Source organism: Onychostoma macrolepis, chromosome 08 (assembly GCF_012432095.1).
Source record: "Onychostoma macrolepis isolate SWU-2019 chromosome 08, ASM1243209v1, whole genome shotgun sequence".
Taxonomy (NCBI): domain Eukaryota; kingdom Metazoa; phylum Chordata; class Actinopteri; order Cypriniformes; family Cyprinidae; genus Onychostoma; species Onychostoma macrolepis.
The window spans coordinates 14,288,733-14,306,783 of record NC_081162.1 but is presented as its reverse complement, the minus strand read 5'-3'; the positions used below and the strand labels follow the sequence as shown (position 1 = coordinate 14,306,783).

The window sequence follows — 18,051 nt, the reverse complement described above, 5'->3', positions numbered from 1 at the left end:
CCAATACATGCATGAACCATGATGTTTAGTCACATGACTAATCCTGTTATAAATAATCAATACATTTTTGCACTTCATGTCACATTGCCTGAACCAAAATGCTGATACATACCCTTTTGATTCTGCCGTATTGTTTTCTTATACTATATGAGATGCAACCTTATACATGTTTGTGTTGTTTTTTTTTTTCAGATTATCTTTTGTTGTTTAAGTCCTGTTTAAAGAATGCAGATAGGCTGTGGCTTTCTGAAATATTTGGAAATGTCAGACAGAGGCCTGTGGGAATAAACGAGAAGAGAACATGGGCAGACATGAGTATCACACGACCTGTCTGCTGTGGTCAGGCCTCTTCCAATAATTCAGAGGTCAGTGTTCCTTCCTTCTCAGGCCGACCCACATTTACACACCTCAGTCAAACTCTCAGTGCAAACAGCCAACTCTCAAACAAATAGTCTCCTATACACTTCAGACCCTTGAGAGAGACAAAAGGAGGGGTAAAGAGAAAAAAAGTGACATTTTGACGGCTGTCCAATCCCGTTGAAGCTGAAGATGTTATTCTTTGGCTTCAATTTGAGAGGAAAGGAACCTTTCCCCTTTCCTGTCATCCGGCGCTTCTGTGTTCCTTCCTTCCCTCCGCACTCATCTCTTCCTCATTTCCGTCTTGTCATCCAGAGTCTCATCAAATGTCAGAGGACAGCATGCTGTCCCAGAGTGCTGGCTCCATCTGCATCTTGAAATACATATTTGTGGTGAGACCGATCTCCCCCAGGTCCTGTGGAAGGGGTCAGCACATTTATACAGAACCCTGATGAAACCACCTAGTGAGAATGTGACGGCAAATGTCCCAGGAGACGCCACTCTCTCTCTCCTTTTCTCGTATTTTAAACTGCTCTTGTCAGTTAAACAAAGCTCTTCAGAAAGCCCTTCACAAACTTGCATGTACGATGTAAGAACAAGCTGCTATTATTTGACTTCAAGGGATAGTTCACCCAAAAATGACAATCCTGTCATAAATAATGGAACACAAAAGAAGATGTTTTGGAGAATGTTTGAGCTGTTTTTGTCCAACTAATGTCAATTTCAATGGGGTTCAAAAGTTTCAAGCCCCAAAAAGGACATATAGGTGATTCATCCATACAGCTTCTGAAGCAATATGGTCACTTAAATCAACATAAGTGTATACATTTGATTGTATATACAATATATAAGCCTTTGTTCACTTTCAAATCAAATCAAAACACTGATCAACACGTGCATACACAGACTAAATTAAATATGGTAATATGAACATTAAAGGTCAAACCTCCTTGGTTCTCACAAATCATGTGACTAATCATGGTTCATGCATTAAATTCATTTATCTTAATGCTCCTTTTGCATTGTTTTATTCTTAACTAAAATGATTTAAACAGAGTGAAATAAATGTGAAATAAAGTACTGACATTAGATTGAAAAGATTACACTTGCATGAAAGTTTGAAATGTTGCCTTGCAGCTAACTTAAGCTTATGTTGAGGTAGCCTAATAAAATGAATAAAACTGAAAATGATAGAAAAATAAATAAAGATAAATAGAATGATAAAAAACTAAAACTTACAAAAACAAAAGCACAAAATTACTAAACTTTAAAATCTAAAAATAAAAGCTAATTCAAAATATTAATAAATACTATAATAGTATACACATAATCCTAAAATAAAACCTTTTTAGTGTCTTGAATCATCTCGGATCCCCATTAACATTCATAATATATAGTTGAAACACACTTTAAAATATCTTCCTTTGTGTTTCACAGAACAAAAAAAAGTCATATAGGTTTGGAATGACACGAGGGTGAGTAAATGATGACAGCATTTTCATTTCAGGGTGAACTATCCCTTTAAGACAGTGAGGAGAGAACTAGTCTGTTTTTCCATATTCTCTTAAACAGTTTCTCTGCACTGAAAGACCTAACATTAAAAACATTAATCTATTAGCAGGTTCACAGGTAGGGTATGATAATGTTCCACATACTGTAGTTATATAAAAGTTCTCTTTCAACAGCTCTCTCAAACTAACACCTCCACAATGTGAGCACAGGAATCACACCTATCAGCACGTTTTTCTTTATCCTATAAGAACAATGTGTCAGCACCTTTCCTCATGCAGAATTCTGCCTGAACACATGTTTGATTCCGCGGTAATCAGGATGCCTGATGGATAGGAAGCTGTTTTTGTTTATGGACAGTGTGAGCTCGCTGCCATCTGCTCAGAGATTAAACACCATGCTCTGATGGAATACATAAACACCCATCAAGCTCAAAGCAGTCTGCTTAAGACACTCATAAATGCCCATTTTAAATCACTTACACTAGTACGCTCTTAACACACACAGACACACTCAGGGAAGCCTCTTTTGACCAATCACAGGCGAGAGTATTAAATATGTCCAGAGCCGCCACAGTCACTTCTTTTATAAAGCAACAGCCTTGCTAGAATTATATTTAGCAAATTATAAATAAAAGCACAAAACATATAATACATTGTTTTGAATAATCAAACACTAATGGAGCCCAGAGCCAGCTTTAAAGGGTGCCGCAATCTAAATTAGACTGAAAGTGAATGCTAATAATTAATGAAACAAGGGTTGCATAAAAATACTTTACAGTAAAGAAGTGGAAATTGGCTAAGCTAAGCTGAGAATAGATAGTTACACTGCACCCTACATGGCAAACGTAACTTGCTACAGTACATGTTTATTACTTAATATGTTAATATTAAATATAATCATAAATACTAATACATTAAGTGGTTTCAACTGATTATAGATAAATGTTCCACTTCATCCAGTACTCTTTTCATTCTCTTTTCTAAAGTATCTTCTTACAGTTTTACAGACTGAAAAACCACTCCAATGTATTCAGAGTGCGATTCAGATTAAGAATCAATCGTGAATTGATTCAAACATCAAACAAAACAACTCAAAAGAGTGATTAATTCAGGAATCGGGCAGTCTACTTCTGGTTCTAAACAGTCACTAAAACACTACTGTTCAAAAGAAATGATCATTTTGAACTTTCTGTTCATCAAAGAATCCTGAAAATAATGCATCACCGTTTCCACAAAAATATTAAGCCGCACAACAGTTTTCAACACTGATAATAAGAAATGTGGATATGTAAAAGATCATGTGACACTGAAGAATGAAATAGGCTAATGGCTGCTGAAAATTCAGCTTTGCCATCATAGGAATGAATCACAATATATTTAAAATATATTAAAATAAGCAGTTCATTTAAATTGTAATGATATATTTCTAATAAAAGCAGCCTTGATGAACTTAAGAGACTTCTTTCAAAAAATCTTACCTACCCCAAGCTTTTGAGTAGTGTAAAATGCTGGGCATACGACTAGATTTCTGAAATATTCTTGGAGAAAATGTAACATTAGTCAACGCTTCCCTGCTATGTAATGAATCGAATACAATAGCTTTGGTACCAGAGTGACATGATTTCAAAAATAGCGACACTAAAGCCCAAAAGTGGTGAAAAAAGATGGTTGAATAAAACTGAATGAGGCTGGGGAGCTCTGGGAGGGTTTGATGGTGGTGTGACCTACATGTTTTATGCCACAGATGAAACAGAGCAGCGTGCTTGAAAATTTCACATTTTTAATTCTCCTTCTGTGTCTCTCACAGGCCATATGGGCGCCTTGGACAGGCTGTGAACAGTCACAGGAAGAGCTAACACATATCAGAGAATCATGCACAGAGTTCATGCTAGAACTCGAGCAAAAAGAAGTTTTGGGATTGTGAATTGGTTCTTATAATCTTTTGTCAGACAGTCTGAAATGACCTGTTTTCAAACACTGAAAACTCACTCTGGTTAAATAACCAGGGAGATATGATACATCAGTAGCAATACAACAGCTTTGAAATATAACAAAGCATTTATGTGTGTAGGGGGAAAATGTATGAGAAAAGTTTTTCTCTTTATCACTTCATTTGTGAAAATGATCTAAAATTGAAAAATTGAAATGAAAACTATCTACAAAACGTCTCATACCGACAAACACTAAGTGCTAATTTATTTTGTCACCATTCAAATGCTATTTATAAACATATAATCCATAAAAAATGTTCACAGGGAATGTGACTTAGAAATATCTGGTTTTATTGTTGATGTTCAAACACAGACAGAAAGAGACAGAATATAAGACAGGCGGCAGATTGGGGATAAAACAAGGTCAGGGGCGACAGAAATCATAAAAACCAAACGCTTCGGTTCTGTCACATGACGTGTGGCAATGTGACCCTCACACACACACTCAAACACACAATCAGTGTTGGGGAAGCTACTTAAAATTGAGTGTTAAACTGATCTTAGAAAAATCTGCAAAAAGATACGTAAGCAGGCCAAAATCTTGAAATATTAGAATATACGGTATCATTTTAATTAGAAGAGTAGTTGTTTGTTGCTAGTATCTGTTTTTTTTTTTTAAAAAAAGCCTTTTTGAATGAATGACTCTCAGTTAGGGTCTCTCTACCTTCGGCTTGCTCCCTTTTATCAGGGGTCGCCACAGTGGAGTGATCTGCACAACCGATTTGGCACATGTTTTACGCCGGATGCCCTTCCTGCCGCAACCCAGCCCTGAGAGTACACTAACTCGTGCAACACACACACTCACTACGGCCAATTTACTTTGTCCAAATCACCTATACTGCATGTCTTTGGATTGTGGGGGAAACCGGAGCACCCAGAGGAATCCCACACAAACACGGGGAGAACATGCAAACTCCACGCAGAAAGGCATTCTGCCTCGAACCAGGGACCTTCTTGCTGTGAGGCAACAGTGCTACCCACTGAGCCACCAGCACTAAATTTAACAGATACATTTATACTAAACAACTATTAATACTGGGTTGTAACTACCATGAATGTGTACAAAAGCAGTTTGTAGCATGAAACTTCATGAGAAAAAGTGTTTAAGTATTTAAAAATAAATAAATAAATGAAATAAAACTTGAATTATACTTGAAATATTAGAATGAGTGGAAAACATAGTTATGAAAAGCAGTTTTTAAGTATTTTGCTATACAGATGTTACACAGTGATCCTGTGAATCGATTATGTTTGAACGTTCATTGCAGTTAATCTTCCAATGAACCAATTCAGTAAAATAGTTTTTTCAGATCAGTGCTACAAATCAAACTAACATATAAAACGAGTTGAAAACACAGTCATGTAAAAGCAGTGTTTAACTGTATTTTGTATTTTTGTTTTTCAATTAGTTAATTTACATGAATCACCCTAATGAACTAAATCACTAAAACTTCACACTTGCCATTGCTACATATTAAACTAATATATAAAATGAGAAAAGTATTTTGCTTTAAAAAAGATGCAGTAAGCTACATGAATGTGACTTGAACAAGTTCCTTGTATCTTCCTATTGAACCAATTCAATAAAACAAGCTTTTTTAGACCAGAAAAGGTGTAAAAAGGTGTAATATGCTAAACATCAACTCAAATTAGCAAATTCATTATTTTTGAACAGTTTAATCTCAATGAATTATCCCAATGAACCAATTCACTGAAACAAAGATTTCAGACTACCTGCACATTTATAAACTCTTTCCTCTGTGTCCTTGCGACACTCCATCCCCACTGAATTGAACTATTTCTCTTCATAGTTTTGATGTCACTGGTCTCAGTGTCTTGTTTAGGGTGGGCAGGTTTAGGACATGTCAGACAGACAGAGAGAGACTCATGTTTTACAGGCCAGAAGGGCACAGGACACACACACACACACACACAGAGGGCAGGAGAGCTCAGGACTGCAGTCATCCACAAGAGCCGTGTCTCTTCCTGTGTTTCATCTCATGACACACTCATCTGTCTCTGTCTCTCTTTCCACACTTCTGTCTCTTTCTCTTCTTTATGCCCTTCAATGGATATCTGCAGCCCTTCTCCCTCCTTTACTCTCTCTCTGTCTTTTCTCTCCAGGGATATTAGTTTTATTGAGAGGATGAGCCTCATAAAGAATGACCTACAGTAGCAGCAAACTTTCTGGCTATATTCCTTGTGTATGTGTGTGAAACAAATACTTCACTCTCATTTAGCTCATTGTCCCTGAAGCTTTTGCTGCTCATAGAGAAGAAGAGTTTAGAGTTATTAGTTTTTCCCTCCCAGTGGTTTAGTGTGTGTGTGTGTGTGTGTGTGTGTGTGTGTGTGTGTGTGTGTGTTCAGTCACCTTGCTCTGACCTGTTAGCAGTAGTGTGTAATTAACTGATTGTCTGAACTATTTCCCACCTCTGATTGGATCACACATTTAACTCCTGGACCACTTATCCAATCAAAATGAAGAACTGCTGTGTAGGGAAGAGTGTGGTCAAGAAAAGCAGATTTTATTTTCTAATGATATTCTAGTGACTAGTGACCCACATCAATTAATTCCAGCAGTATGCCGTATAATTACTTAGATGTATTTTTACATCACAATAAAAGGCAATGAATTCACAAATCATTTTCTATGTAACATTTTGAGATTTCAATTTACGGTCCCCTCCACCCTCTTCAAAAAATAGTCTGAGCCACCATTCGGCTGCAGCAGACCAGAGAAGTTCACACAATGAGTGAGTCATGTTGTCAAGAAATGAAATGTGCTCACCACAAAAGAAAAGAAACAGGCTGTGAAGCTCAATGCTTTACCAGAGTTTCACTTTAAAACAAGTCATGTTAATAGTATCCAACAATTAGCTTAAAATTACTGCATAAATCTGAAAATGATGATGAGGTTTATCACCGTCATCTAGGGGTGTCCCCGACTAAGGATTTTCATAGTCGAATCGGAATTTTCGAATCATGCCGATAGTCGACTGATAGTCGAATCATATATTTGGGGGCGGGGAAAAATATATTACCAAGAGTCAAGTCAGACATTGGACAGTCATAAATACACAGGGAAAATGTGTAACGGACGCCTCGCAGATACAAACGGGGTAAATAATGTTTTATGTTTTGATTAAAAGATAGTTAACATTAAACGTCAGCAAAACCCTTAAGAATTCACAACATTATTATTATTTTTTTTTTTAATAGTGCTCTCATTATAATGTTATGTATATGAGTTATAACGTTCTGCATTTCTGTTTTGAGTTACGCGCGCTGAAGATGACCAGTAGAATGATAGCCGGTTTTTAATCAATGGAATTTAACTCATTTATCTCAAATAGAATACGCTTCGTTATTTATATAAGGTTAATATTAAGACTTATAGGCTATCTGCACAAAATGCCCCGAATGCACATGAACGTGTATGCGCGGCTCTGAATTAACTCCTTTTGTGGACGCGTTCTTCAGACAATAACATGCAGAAACACAACTAAACACTAAAAAAATCACAGCGTTTTATTATAATAGTGTTCTCATTATAATGCTATGTATATGACAGTGCCAGTCTTAGTTATTAATATTCTGCATTGTTGTCCTGCTTGCACCGCGCGCAGAAGAGATAATCACTGTATAGTACTACAATGAAGCGCTTTACTGCAGCGTAACTCAACCAAATGCATCTTATACGAGATCAATAATTTATACACGATATGAATAAACCGACTGAAACGTTTTGAAATTACTTGTTGTACCATACCTGATCGAAAAAAAAAAAAAAAAAAAAAGAAGTCTTCCACTTCCACTGCCTGTGTCAATTTGAGTCTTGTTAGAGATTTAAATCCCTACCGCCAAAATGCTCCTCTGTCGGTGACGGATTAGAAAGCGAAACTTTAATCTATAGGAGAAATTGGATTTATTCACGCGCGTTAATATTTATTTAAAGCTTCTTTCTTTTAAGATTCTTATTTACAGCATTATCACAATAGGCTGTATATTAATTTATTGGGAGAAAGCCGGTAGTTTGATTTATTGTAGTGGACAAATACACTCAAAAAAAAAAAAAAAAAAAAAGAAGAAGAAGAAGATAAATTACACTGCATTGCGTCACCGGCTTGTCTACAAAATCAGGTAGATATTGCAGGATGGTGAACATATCAAGATAAACAAACAACAAAACTCGCATTTGATGTACTGCTGACTTAAAGGAATAGTTCACCCAAAAATTTAAATTTTGTCATCATTTACTCACACTCATGTCGTTCCAAACCTACATAAGTTTCTTTCTTATGCTGAATACAAAAGATTATATTTTGAAGAAGCAAACAGATGGTCCTCATTGACTTCCAGAGTAGGAAAAGAAACACTATGGAAGTCAATGGGGACCAACAAATGTTTGATTACTAGCATTCTTCAAAATATCTTCTTTTATGTTCAACATAAGAAAGAAATGCGTACAGGTTTGGAACAACATGGGGGTGAGTAAATGATGAAAAAATGTTCATTTTTGGGTGAACTATCCCTTTAAGGTAGTTAAAGCTGCAGTCTGTAAGTTTTTCCTCTTTGTCGCCATCTCTGTATGAAAACATGGAATTGCAGCTCTGTACGGAAATATCTTCCTTTCATGGGGTTGTACTCCAGCATGGCTCCAGCATGGATTAATCTAATGGATTGAGGAGTATGTGTGTCAGTCTGTCAATCTGTCAGTCACCGCACCGGTGTGGATTGTCACAAATCTGGTTCGTGGTCTTCCGTCCACTCGCCATCGGAGGTCGCCCTTCCATCATTGACTCTAGCACCACACAGACTGTTGCACATCACACTGGACTGCATTTCCCATCATACATTGCACTGATCACACAGCTGTCACCAATCACATGCTGCACTGATCACACAGTTGTCACCAATCACACGCTCACCTGAGAGCTATTACACATTCTATTTAATACCCACTCAGATCCTGTTTAGATCGCCGAGTATTGTCTAGCGTTTAGCACTCTCCTAGTGTTAGCTACTGTACCACGTCTCGTTCACCCCGTTACATGGATACTGTACTTAGGAATCACAGATTATAGCCTACATCTTGGAATATATGACCCAAATAAAAATGTTCACCGTATATTGCCATCTGAACAAGTAAGTAACAAGTCTGCCACGTTTGTTCTGACCAACTGAGGAAAAAAGAATTACAATAAATCATGCTACCAATGGTAATTAAATCTAATGATCGGTTAGTTCATATCACATCGACCAATCAAATTATTATTATAATAATAATAATAACAATAATAATTCCTTACATTTATATAGTGCTTTTCTAGGCACTCAAAGCTCTTTACATTGTGAGGCGGGGGGGGGTCTCCTCATCCACCACCAGTGTGCAGCATCCACCTGGATGATGCGACGGCAGCCATAGTGCGCCAATTATTGTTATATTTATTCTCAAATGATTAATGTTAACAACATCAGCATTGCGTGACAATGAGTATACACTGTTAGACATTTCTGTAATTTCTGCAGTTATTTACTGTATATCACCCAGTATAATACTGCAAATCCCCTTTACAGTAAATAACTGTAATACCCTTTGCATCATGGGCATTTTCTGTGACGTCAGACCCCACATACAGAGACTTACTGTATTTTTTAAATTTGCTGTATACTACTGTATTTGCTTTGGTGCCATTTTATTGAGGTTGTTTTATTTTCCTAATTTCTTACATTTGGATTGACACGATTTGCCCTGCACCGTGTCTACAACGCCGCAACAGTTTGGGACTGACTACACAGAACGTGTTACATCGCTTGTAATGATTGGAAAATCTGTTTGTACTTCGTGTCAGAAACAGCGCGAGCGCTTGGAGTGCATCTGTACGTCAGAAATATACCGGGGCATCACTTTACTGTCCGCATCCACTGTAGATAGTATATAATATTACTATATAATGGGGTCTATATTGTTTTTTATCGAGTCGCGCCGCGCCACTCGCATCCGAGGAAGACACGGATCCAGCGGGGCAGCGCCACGGGTTTTGCCCGGGGATGAACCCGCAAGAGTGGAAGAGCTCCGGAGAACATCTGCGCTGTGTATCGATGCACCTTACGAGAGAATAAGACCAGCAAGCAACGTAAAAATATATGTACGTTTGTCTGTGTGTTTGTGTCAGATTTTTGCACACCAGTTTACCTAACGTTAATAACATTTACCCGTCAACATGGCGGTAACAAACTTACTATGGTAAACTGCGGGCTGTTGTTTCAAACGATTTTTGTCAGCTTATTGACTTAAGTTACTGAATTAAAATTATTTTTAACGAGCAACGCTTATCTTATATTAACATTAGGTTAATGAATGTGAAATTTTGTTCAGGTGTTAGTAGTTAATGTTGGCCAACTATGGTTTTGAGAGGTTTGTGTATTCTACACAACTCCACATATGGAGTTTGCCTTTTAAAAGTGTGCCATTTCTACTTCTTGTCTTTCAGAGAAGACATTTCTGTCACTAACAAAGTGGATGGTGAGCAAAGATGGTGGCCACGTTTTGGAGCAGCACCTGGGTTTTGCAGATGTTTATCTTTTTTCCCCATTATGTTTCTGTTGCCTAAAGATTCTTTGTGAGGATGAATCCAGAGGACACAACATAATGCACTGCAAAACGTCCTAAGACAGGAGAAATGGTGAAGATGCACTGTTCCAGCATTGGAAGACTATATTTTTAAGCGTTATACATGCAATGTTTTAAATAAAGAATTTGATATTTTGTAATTATTGTGTCTGTTTTAACTGAATGCCAGTAGTACCTATGTAGAGTAATAATAAAATGAATTCTACAGTGAGGAAAATAAGTATTTGAACACCCTGCTATTTTGCAAGTTCTCCCACTTAGAAATCACGGAGGGGTCTGAAATTGTCATCGTAGGTGCATGTCCACTGTGAGAGACATAATCTAAAAAAAAATCCAGAAATCACAATGTATGATTTTTAACTATTTATTTGTATGATACAGCTGCAAATAAGTATTTGAACACCTGAGAAAATCAATGTTAATATTTGGTACAGTAGCCTTTGTTTGCAATTACAGAGGTCAAACGTTTCCTGTAGTTTTTCACCAGGTTTGCACACACTGCAGGAGGGATTTTGGCCCACTCCTCCACACAGATCTTCTCTAGATCAGTCAGGTTTCTGGCCTGTCGCTGAGAAACACGGAGTTTGAGCTCCTCCAAAGATTCTCTATTGGGTTTAGGTCTGGAGACTGGCTAGGCCACGCCAGAACCTTGATATGCTTCTTACAGAGCCACTCCTTGGTTATCCTGGCTGTGTGCTTGGTCATTGTCATGTTGGAAGACCCAGCCTCGACCCATCTTCAATGCTCTAACTGAGGGAAGGAGGTTGTTCCCCAAAATCTCGCAATACATGGCCCCGGTCATCCTCTCCTTAATACAGTGCAGTCGCCTGTCCCATGTGCAGAAAAACACCCCCAAAGATGATGCTACCACCCCATGCTTCACAGTAGGGATGGTGTTCTTGGGATGGTACTCATCATTCTTCTTCCTCCAAACACGTTTAGTGGAATTATGACCAAAAGTTCTATTTTGGTCTCATCTGACCACATGACTTTCTCCCATGACTCCTCTGGATCATCCAAATGGTCATTGGCAAACTTAAGTCGGGCCTGGACATGTGCTGGTTTAAGCAGGGGAACCTTCCGTGCCATGCATGATTTCAAACCATGACGTCTTAGTGTATTACCAACAGTAACCTTGGAAACGGTGGTCCCAGCTCTTTTCAGGTCATTGACCAGCTCCTCCCGTGTAGTTCTGGGCTGATTTCTCACCTTTCTTAGGATCATTGAGACCCCACGAGGTGAGATCTTGCATGGAGCCCCAGTCCGAGGAGATTGACAGTCATGTTTAGCTTCTTCCATTTTCTAATGATTGCTCCAACAGTGGACCTTTTTCACCAAGCTGCTTGGCAATTTCCCCGTAGCCCTTTCCGGCCTTGTGGAGGTGTACAATTTTGTCTCTAGTGTCTTTGGACAGCTCTTTGGTCTTGGCCATGTTAGTAGTTGGATTCTTACTGATTGTATGGGGTGGACAGGTGTCTTTATGCAGCTAACGACCTCAAACAGGTGCATCTAATTTAGGATAATAAATGGAGTGGAGGTGGACATTTTAAAGGCAGACTAACAGGTCTTTGAGGGTCAGAATTCTAGCTGATAGACAGGTGTTCAAATACTTATTTGCAGCTGTATCATACAAATAAATAGTTAAAAAATCATACATTGTGATTTCTTTTTTTTTCTTTTTTAGATTATGTCTCTCACAGTGGACATGCACCTACGATGACAATTTCAGACCCCTCCATGATTTCTAAGTGGGAGAACTTGCAAAATAGCAGGGTGTTCAAATACTTATTTTCCTCACTGTATATAAAAATAATAAAATCTAATGAAATCTATATTAAAATGAATGAATTACAGTAGTATACTGATGAATTGGATTTCTTTACAGTAATTTACTGTAAAACAGTACAGTTTGCAACTGTAAATCAAATGCAGTTTTCTATTGTAAATCTTAATTACAGTAACTTACTGGCAACACTTGAAATGTCTAACAGTGTAGTGTGTAGGTTTCAATTTCTGTACAGTCTAATCTCTAATTGTCATATCATTCAAATTTCATATTAAGAAATTCTTTTAACCCAAGAAGCAAACTATGCTCCCTTCGAACTGATTTTCTTTAAAATACAAATCTTGTGTAGTCCCAGGCTATCTGTAATCAGAAGCACATTTAAAACTGGAATATAATTTAATTTCATTCACATGTGTTTCATAAACACATAATCCTTTCTGGATTACAATCCGCCATCAAAATGATACATTTAATTATTCTAGCTGCTCTGAGAAAAAGCTAAACGATCCGCCACCTGCAGGATCCTCACATGCGATAGCCTAGTAGCCAGGACAACTTCTTAATGTTTACAGACGTGACGTAATGACGCAGCAGCATGCTTAAATTTCCCTCGAAAACCTACCCGTACCACTCAAATTAGAAAACATTATTATAAGCTAACCGTTGTGAATCGGGCTAAAGTAAGGTGATAGTTTTGAACATTGGCTGGTTATTTACTTGCTCAAATATTGATTTCGGATCATTTTTAACCCAAAAAAGTTAAACGGACTGCAGCTTTAAATAGATTACAGCAAATGACAAAACATGAGAAATCACTACCATTTAAAAAGTCTCTTTTTTTTTTTTTTTTTTGAAGAAAGAATATTCACCAAGGACATTTTAAATTGATCCAAAGTGACAGTAAACAGTTTTACACTGTTACAAATTATTTCTCTTTTAAATAAATACTGTTCTTTTGAATGTCTCTATTCATCAAAGCTTATATTTCTCCATTTCTATCACCAGTGGAGTTTCGGTTCCTTGCCACTGACGCCTCTGTCTTGCTTAGTTGGGGACACTTTATATTTGGCAATATTATTGACTTGACTGCACAGACGCTATTGGATGAGAACTGCTTTATAGATAAATTAAACTCATTCCATAATTGATGGACTTTACACAGTTACTGAACCGAACTGAATCAACAATGAACTAATTTCAGCTGAAAAATGACTGTTTACTATTGTCTGCTTTACAGCAGAATTTAATTTTGTTTGCATTGAATCATTTTGTTTGCACTGAATCATCATTGAATCACTATTTTTTTTATCACTATAAAACTGCTTTAAAACAGTCTGTAATTGCTGCTGAAAATTCAGCATTGCCATCACATGAATAAATTACACTTTAAAATACATTAAAATACAAAACAGTTATTGTAAATTGTAATAATATTTCACAGTATTCCTGTTTTTTCTATATTTTTATCAAATACATGCAGCCCTGGTGAGCATAAGAGACTTAAAATCAAGTCTTATCAACCCCAGACTTTTAGCGTTACTTACCTAATCAGAAGGCTATGGGAATCTCAGGAATCCATAAACTGATAAATGTACCCCTCGAATGCAATGCAACTCACTTTAGAAAGTGACAGCCAGTTGCATAAATCAGAATCAATATCATCTTCAATTACTATATAAGACAAACAAGTGCTTATGACAAATAAACTCTTATCACTTTGTACTGGAATGTTCTGCAGCGGCATCTACATAACCCCAGAGACATCAGTGTCCTGCAGTCCATCAGCTCTTCTCCTCATAAATAGAGAACATTCTCTAGACTATTTTAAGCTGATCTAAGCATCCATCTACCACTGAGCTCTTTACAAAAACACGCTGCTTTCTGTCTATGGTTTGTGCTTTTAACATTCAAATGTCTTGTACAGATAGACACAAGAACCAAACTTCAGATCTTTAAAAACAGAATGAAAATGTTTATGGTAATATCGCCCCAAATCAACTTCATGCAATCCACATAAGCTGTTTTTTTAATGAGACGGCTCATTAAAATAAATAACACTGTAGGTTGAAATGAAAATAAGACTATAACAACAAGCTTGACCGAATGAACCTTGACCTTGACTTACCAATGTGACTGCGGTGAGAGGAGGCATCAGACAGATGACCCCAGAGAGACAGAAGGGTCAAAATCACCAGCAAGAGCCACGCGTACACCCTCTGTACTGCCCGCTCCTGCATTCTGAAACACACACACACACAAAGCATATCAGCACTTGACCATTACACTGATCAGAAAGGCTTTTAGACTGCATGTTTCTAGAGGGGATCTCATTCTCTCCTCCAGCACAATCTAAATGTCATCATGCTCTTCCTGAATGTTTTCTGATACAATGCTGAGTGCTCCAAAACACTGAATTATACAAATACTTACAGAGAGAGTAAGCTTTTGGGGGTGAGTTGGGGTTTTCTGGCAGATACTGAGCCCCTAGTGGTTGATGTTGGTACTGATTTTGGTAACGTTGTTGTCTACTTGTTTGGGGTGGGGATTTTATTGGCTGCATTTAATGAATTAGAATTCAGTAAAAAAAAATAAATAAAAAAATAAATAAATAAATAATACTGTAAAATATTATTATAATTTAAAGAACTGTTTTCTATTTACATATTTATAAAACAGAATTTATTCCTGTGAGGGCAAAGCTGAGATACTAAATTGGTGCTTGCTCAGGAAACATTTCTCATTATCAATGCTGAAAACAGATACATATCCAAGATACTATGATGAATAGAAAGTTAAAAAGAACAGCTTTTATTTTAAATATATTTTTATATCTTTACCCTCACTTTTAACCAATTTAATGCATTCTTGATAAATAAAGGTAGGTCTGCACAATTAATCGTATTTCTAATCGCGATTACGATTATGGATGCCACGATTACATAATCGATCAAAGCCGCGATTACAAAAATAAATAAGCAATTAAAAATGTCCACTTGCATTATTCTGTGTGCTTAAGAGGTGTTTGCAGCGCGGGGTTTAACTAACTCAAACACACTGGATAAAAGACATTTTGTCTAACCGATAGTCGTTGTCACTCTGTTGCACATGATAGATATGTTAAACGCCAAAAGCGGAACAAAATAGCGGTACTCGTTTGAACTGTGCGCCACATTGACCTTTTATCCGCCAAAAGAAAACAGCACAGCGAGCTTAGAGCGCATGCATTTATTACAGTAACCAGTCGCGATCACGCACTAAACAACGCTGTGAAATCCAGTAAGAAGCACTCAGTTCAGCGCAGAGTTGTCCAGTACAAATCACGTCTCTTTAATTTAAACTAGTTTAAAGCCAAATAAATCAGAGCTGTTATTCTCATCAACACTGATGCAGATAGCAGCAGAAACAGTGCTAAGAAGACGTTTCAATCCACAAATCACACACATTTACCGTAGTTTTACTGTAGTAACACTAACGGTAACAATATGGTGGCAGAAAAGTAGGATATTCATATTGAGTATTATTATATTATTAATATACTAAATATGTTAATGGAGTAATGGAATATAATTACATTATTTTGTTAATTACTCTATCAGTTGATGTGAATTTGTAATTGACTGAATGTCTTTAGGCTACTGTTTTTCAATGCAAACACCATATAGTATAACCATATAGTTAGGCTACTTTTTTACCATGGTAATGAGATGCTGTACTTTTGGTTATGACCTACAAATGTATAAAATATGAGGCTGTTACAGTTTTCACAATGGTACTGTTTTTGTTAATAAAAATAAATGTACATCTGCATCCCAACTCAAGCTCCAGCTACTCTGAACTCAAGTTCCTGTTCTAATGTGCATTTCAAAGAGACAAAACTTGTAATATTATTATTACATGTTCAGTGCTACCAAATCAGGTGCTGGTGCTACTGCTCTCGAATGCTAGTCTGGAGCCCTGATAATATAAATTGTACTGTAAAATGTTACTGTAATTTGAAATTTCATCTGTTTAATTGTAAATTAAATATATAGCTTTAGTAAACCATTTTTTCTTTTAGTTTTAATATAACATTATTATACCATGCATAATTTTACCTTTTTTTTGCTTAAAGAAGAAACCAAACCAATGTATAGTTGACATTTGAGGCTCAGTGCTATAGAAAAGCAATAAAAGTTCAGGAAGAGTGTTTTCAGCCTTTTATATATATATATATATATATATATTATATAAAAATATTGCATGCAGCTTCAAACAATGGCATAAATATGTTCAAGATAATTGTTATTAATAATTGCAATTACAATTTCAAGGGAATAATCGACAATTATGATTTTTGTCATAATCGTGCAGCCCTAAATAAAGGTATTAATTTCTTTTAAAAAAAAAGCCTATTTTACAATATGACTGCTGCTAAGAATATGACATGGATTGGGGGTTTAAGCTTTAATTAGCAAAAAGTCAGTTCCCTTCCAACCTCCTCACAATTCGCACTCTGGCTGGAAATAATTGACACTTCTGAGGAATGTTTGTGTCGGGTCTAATGAAATGAAATCGTAAAACTACATAGACCATTGGTTTAGACTCTGCAAAATAAAAAGCACTGCTCAGCTTTCTTATTATTATTTCTTTTATCTCAGACAGACATATTTAAGCATTTCATTTGGAGAGAAAATGAAAGCAGATTATTCATTTACAATGCATTGTCATCTGAAAGGTAAACGGTGCTAATAAACTATCCATATGCATGTGTGCAATTGTGTGCTTATGCTATTACCGTAAGCACTAGTCTGTAATTCTATACAGTATAACACTTCTGAGAGGAAGTTCAGAAGACATCATGTGAGAGCATTTAATAGTATCAGCCAACCAATAAGAGCACACTTTTATCATTTAGACGTCTGTGGAAAATGGACGGTTAGCAGAATTCTGTCACAAAGAGATGTTTGTGTACATTTTCTATTGATCATGGCAGCAGTACCTCATCCAATGATGATAAAATGATAAATAAAAGTGTTATAACCGGGCACATACCCAAAAACAATGTATTGATGAGAATCTGCATTTTAAATAGCTGATTCAGGTGCCTGGACTGCAGTGGAGCAATGCTGTACAGTAGCTTCTGCATCCTCCACAATCTAGCATACACAGCCGGCCTGCAAAATGGGGAATTGCACTGTGCAAATTGCATTCAGCACTAATTTTGGGGCGTGTTCGCACTGTTACCTGATTTGCATAATTCCTTTAGTGAATTGGGTGCTAACACAACACGAACAGCATGCACAAATAAATGGCATTATTAGTGGGCACAGTTCATTCTTAGTGAACTCTCCCCTGCAGATTGGTAATGGAGGCCTGTGAGTTGCTCTTCTGATTAGTATCAGTTTAATAATGAATTTGCCTCTTTTTTTACATTCATGGAGCACAACACACACATACTCTGATGAAGCTCCAGACACAAATAGTTACTCGGCAGACTGAAAAAGATTTAGACATGTGTGGAAGATAGAGAGATAAACAACATAAGAGGTGTTTTGGAAATAGTTTGCCTGGCTCAGGGAAGTCTATGAGTCGCTGTGGGAATGTGTCAAATTATGCAGATTTAGCGTACTAATTATCTTTCAACCAGCAGAGCTCACTAGAAATCTCTTCTGTTTAAAGCTGAGGGGTGGGCAGGAAAACCCCTGCCTGGAGGGAGTTTTGCAGTTTGCAGGTGGACGGCCATGGACACACAAAAAGATACTGTCGCTGTCATTTATATTCTCACATCATACA

At 36.9% G+C, this 18,051-nt stretch overlaps 1 protein-coding gene across 4 annotated transcripts in view; it reads right to left on the bottom strand.

Moving 5' to 3' along the window:
• Positions 1-18,051, bottom strand: part of tafa3b (TAFA chemokine like family member 3b) — a 121,896-nt gene that overhangs the window by 21,590 nt on the left and 82,255 nt on the right. For 3 of the 4 annotated variants that reach the window (XM_058784219.1, XM_058784216.1, XM_058784215.1), the window contains one exon: positions 14,405-14,517. In XM_058784219.1, the coding sequence (XP_058640202.1) occupies positions 14,405-14,516 (112 nt within the window). In that variant the 5' untranslated portion in view covers position 14,517. Of the gene's footprint in view, positions 1-14,404; positions 14,518-14,709; positions 14,741-18,051 lie in introns of those variants that run through there. The other variant, XM_058784217.1, reaches the window with a different exon arrangement.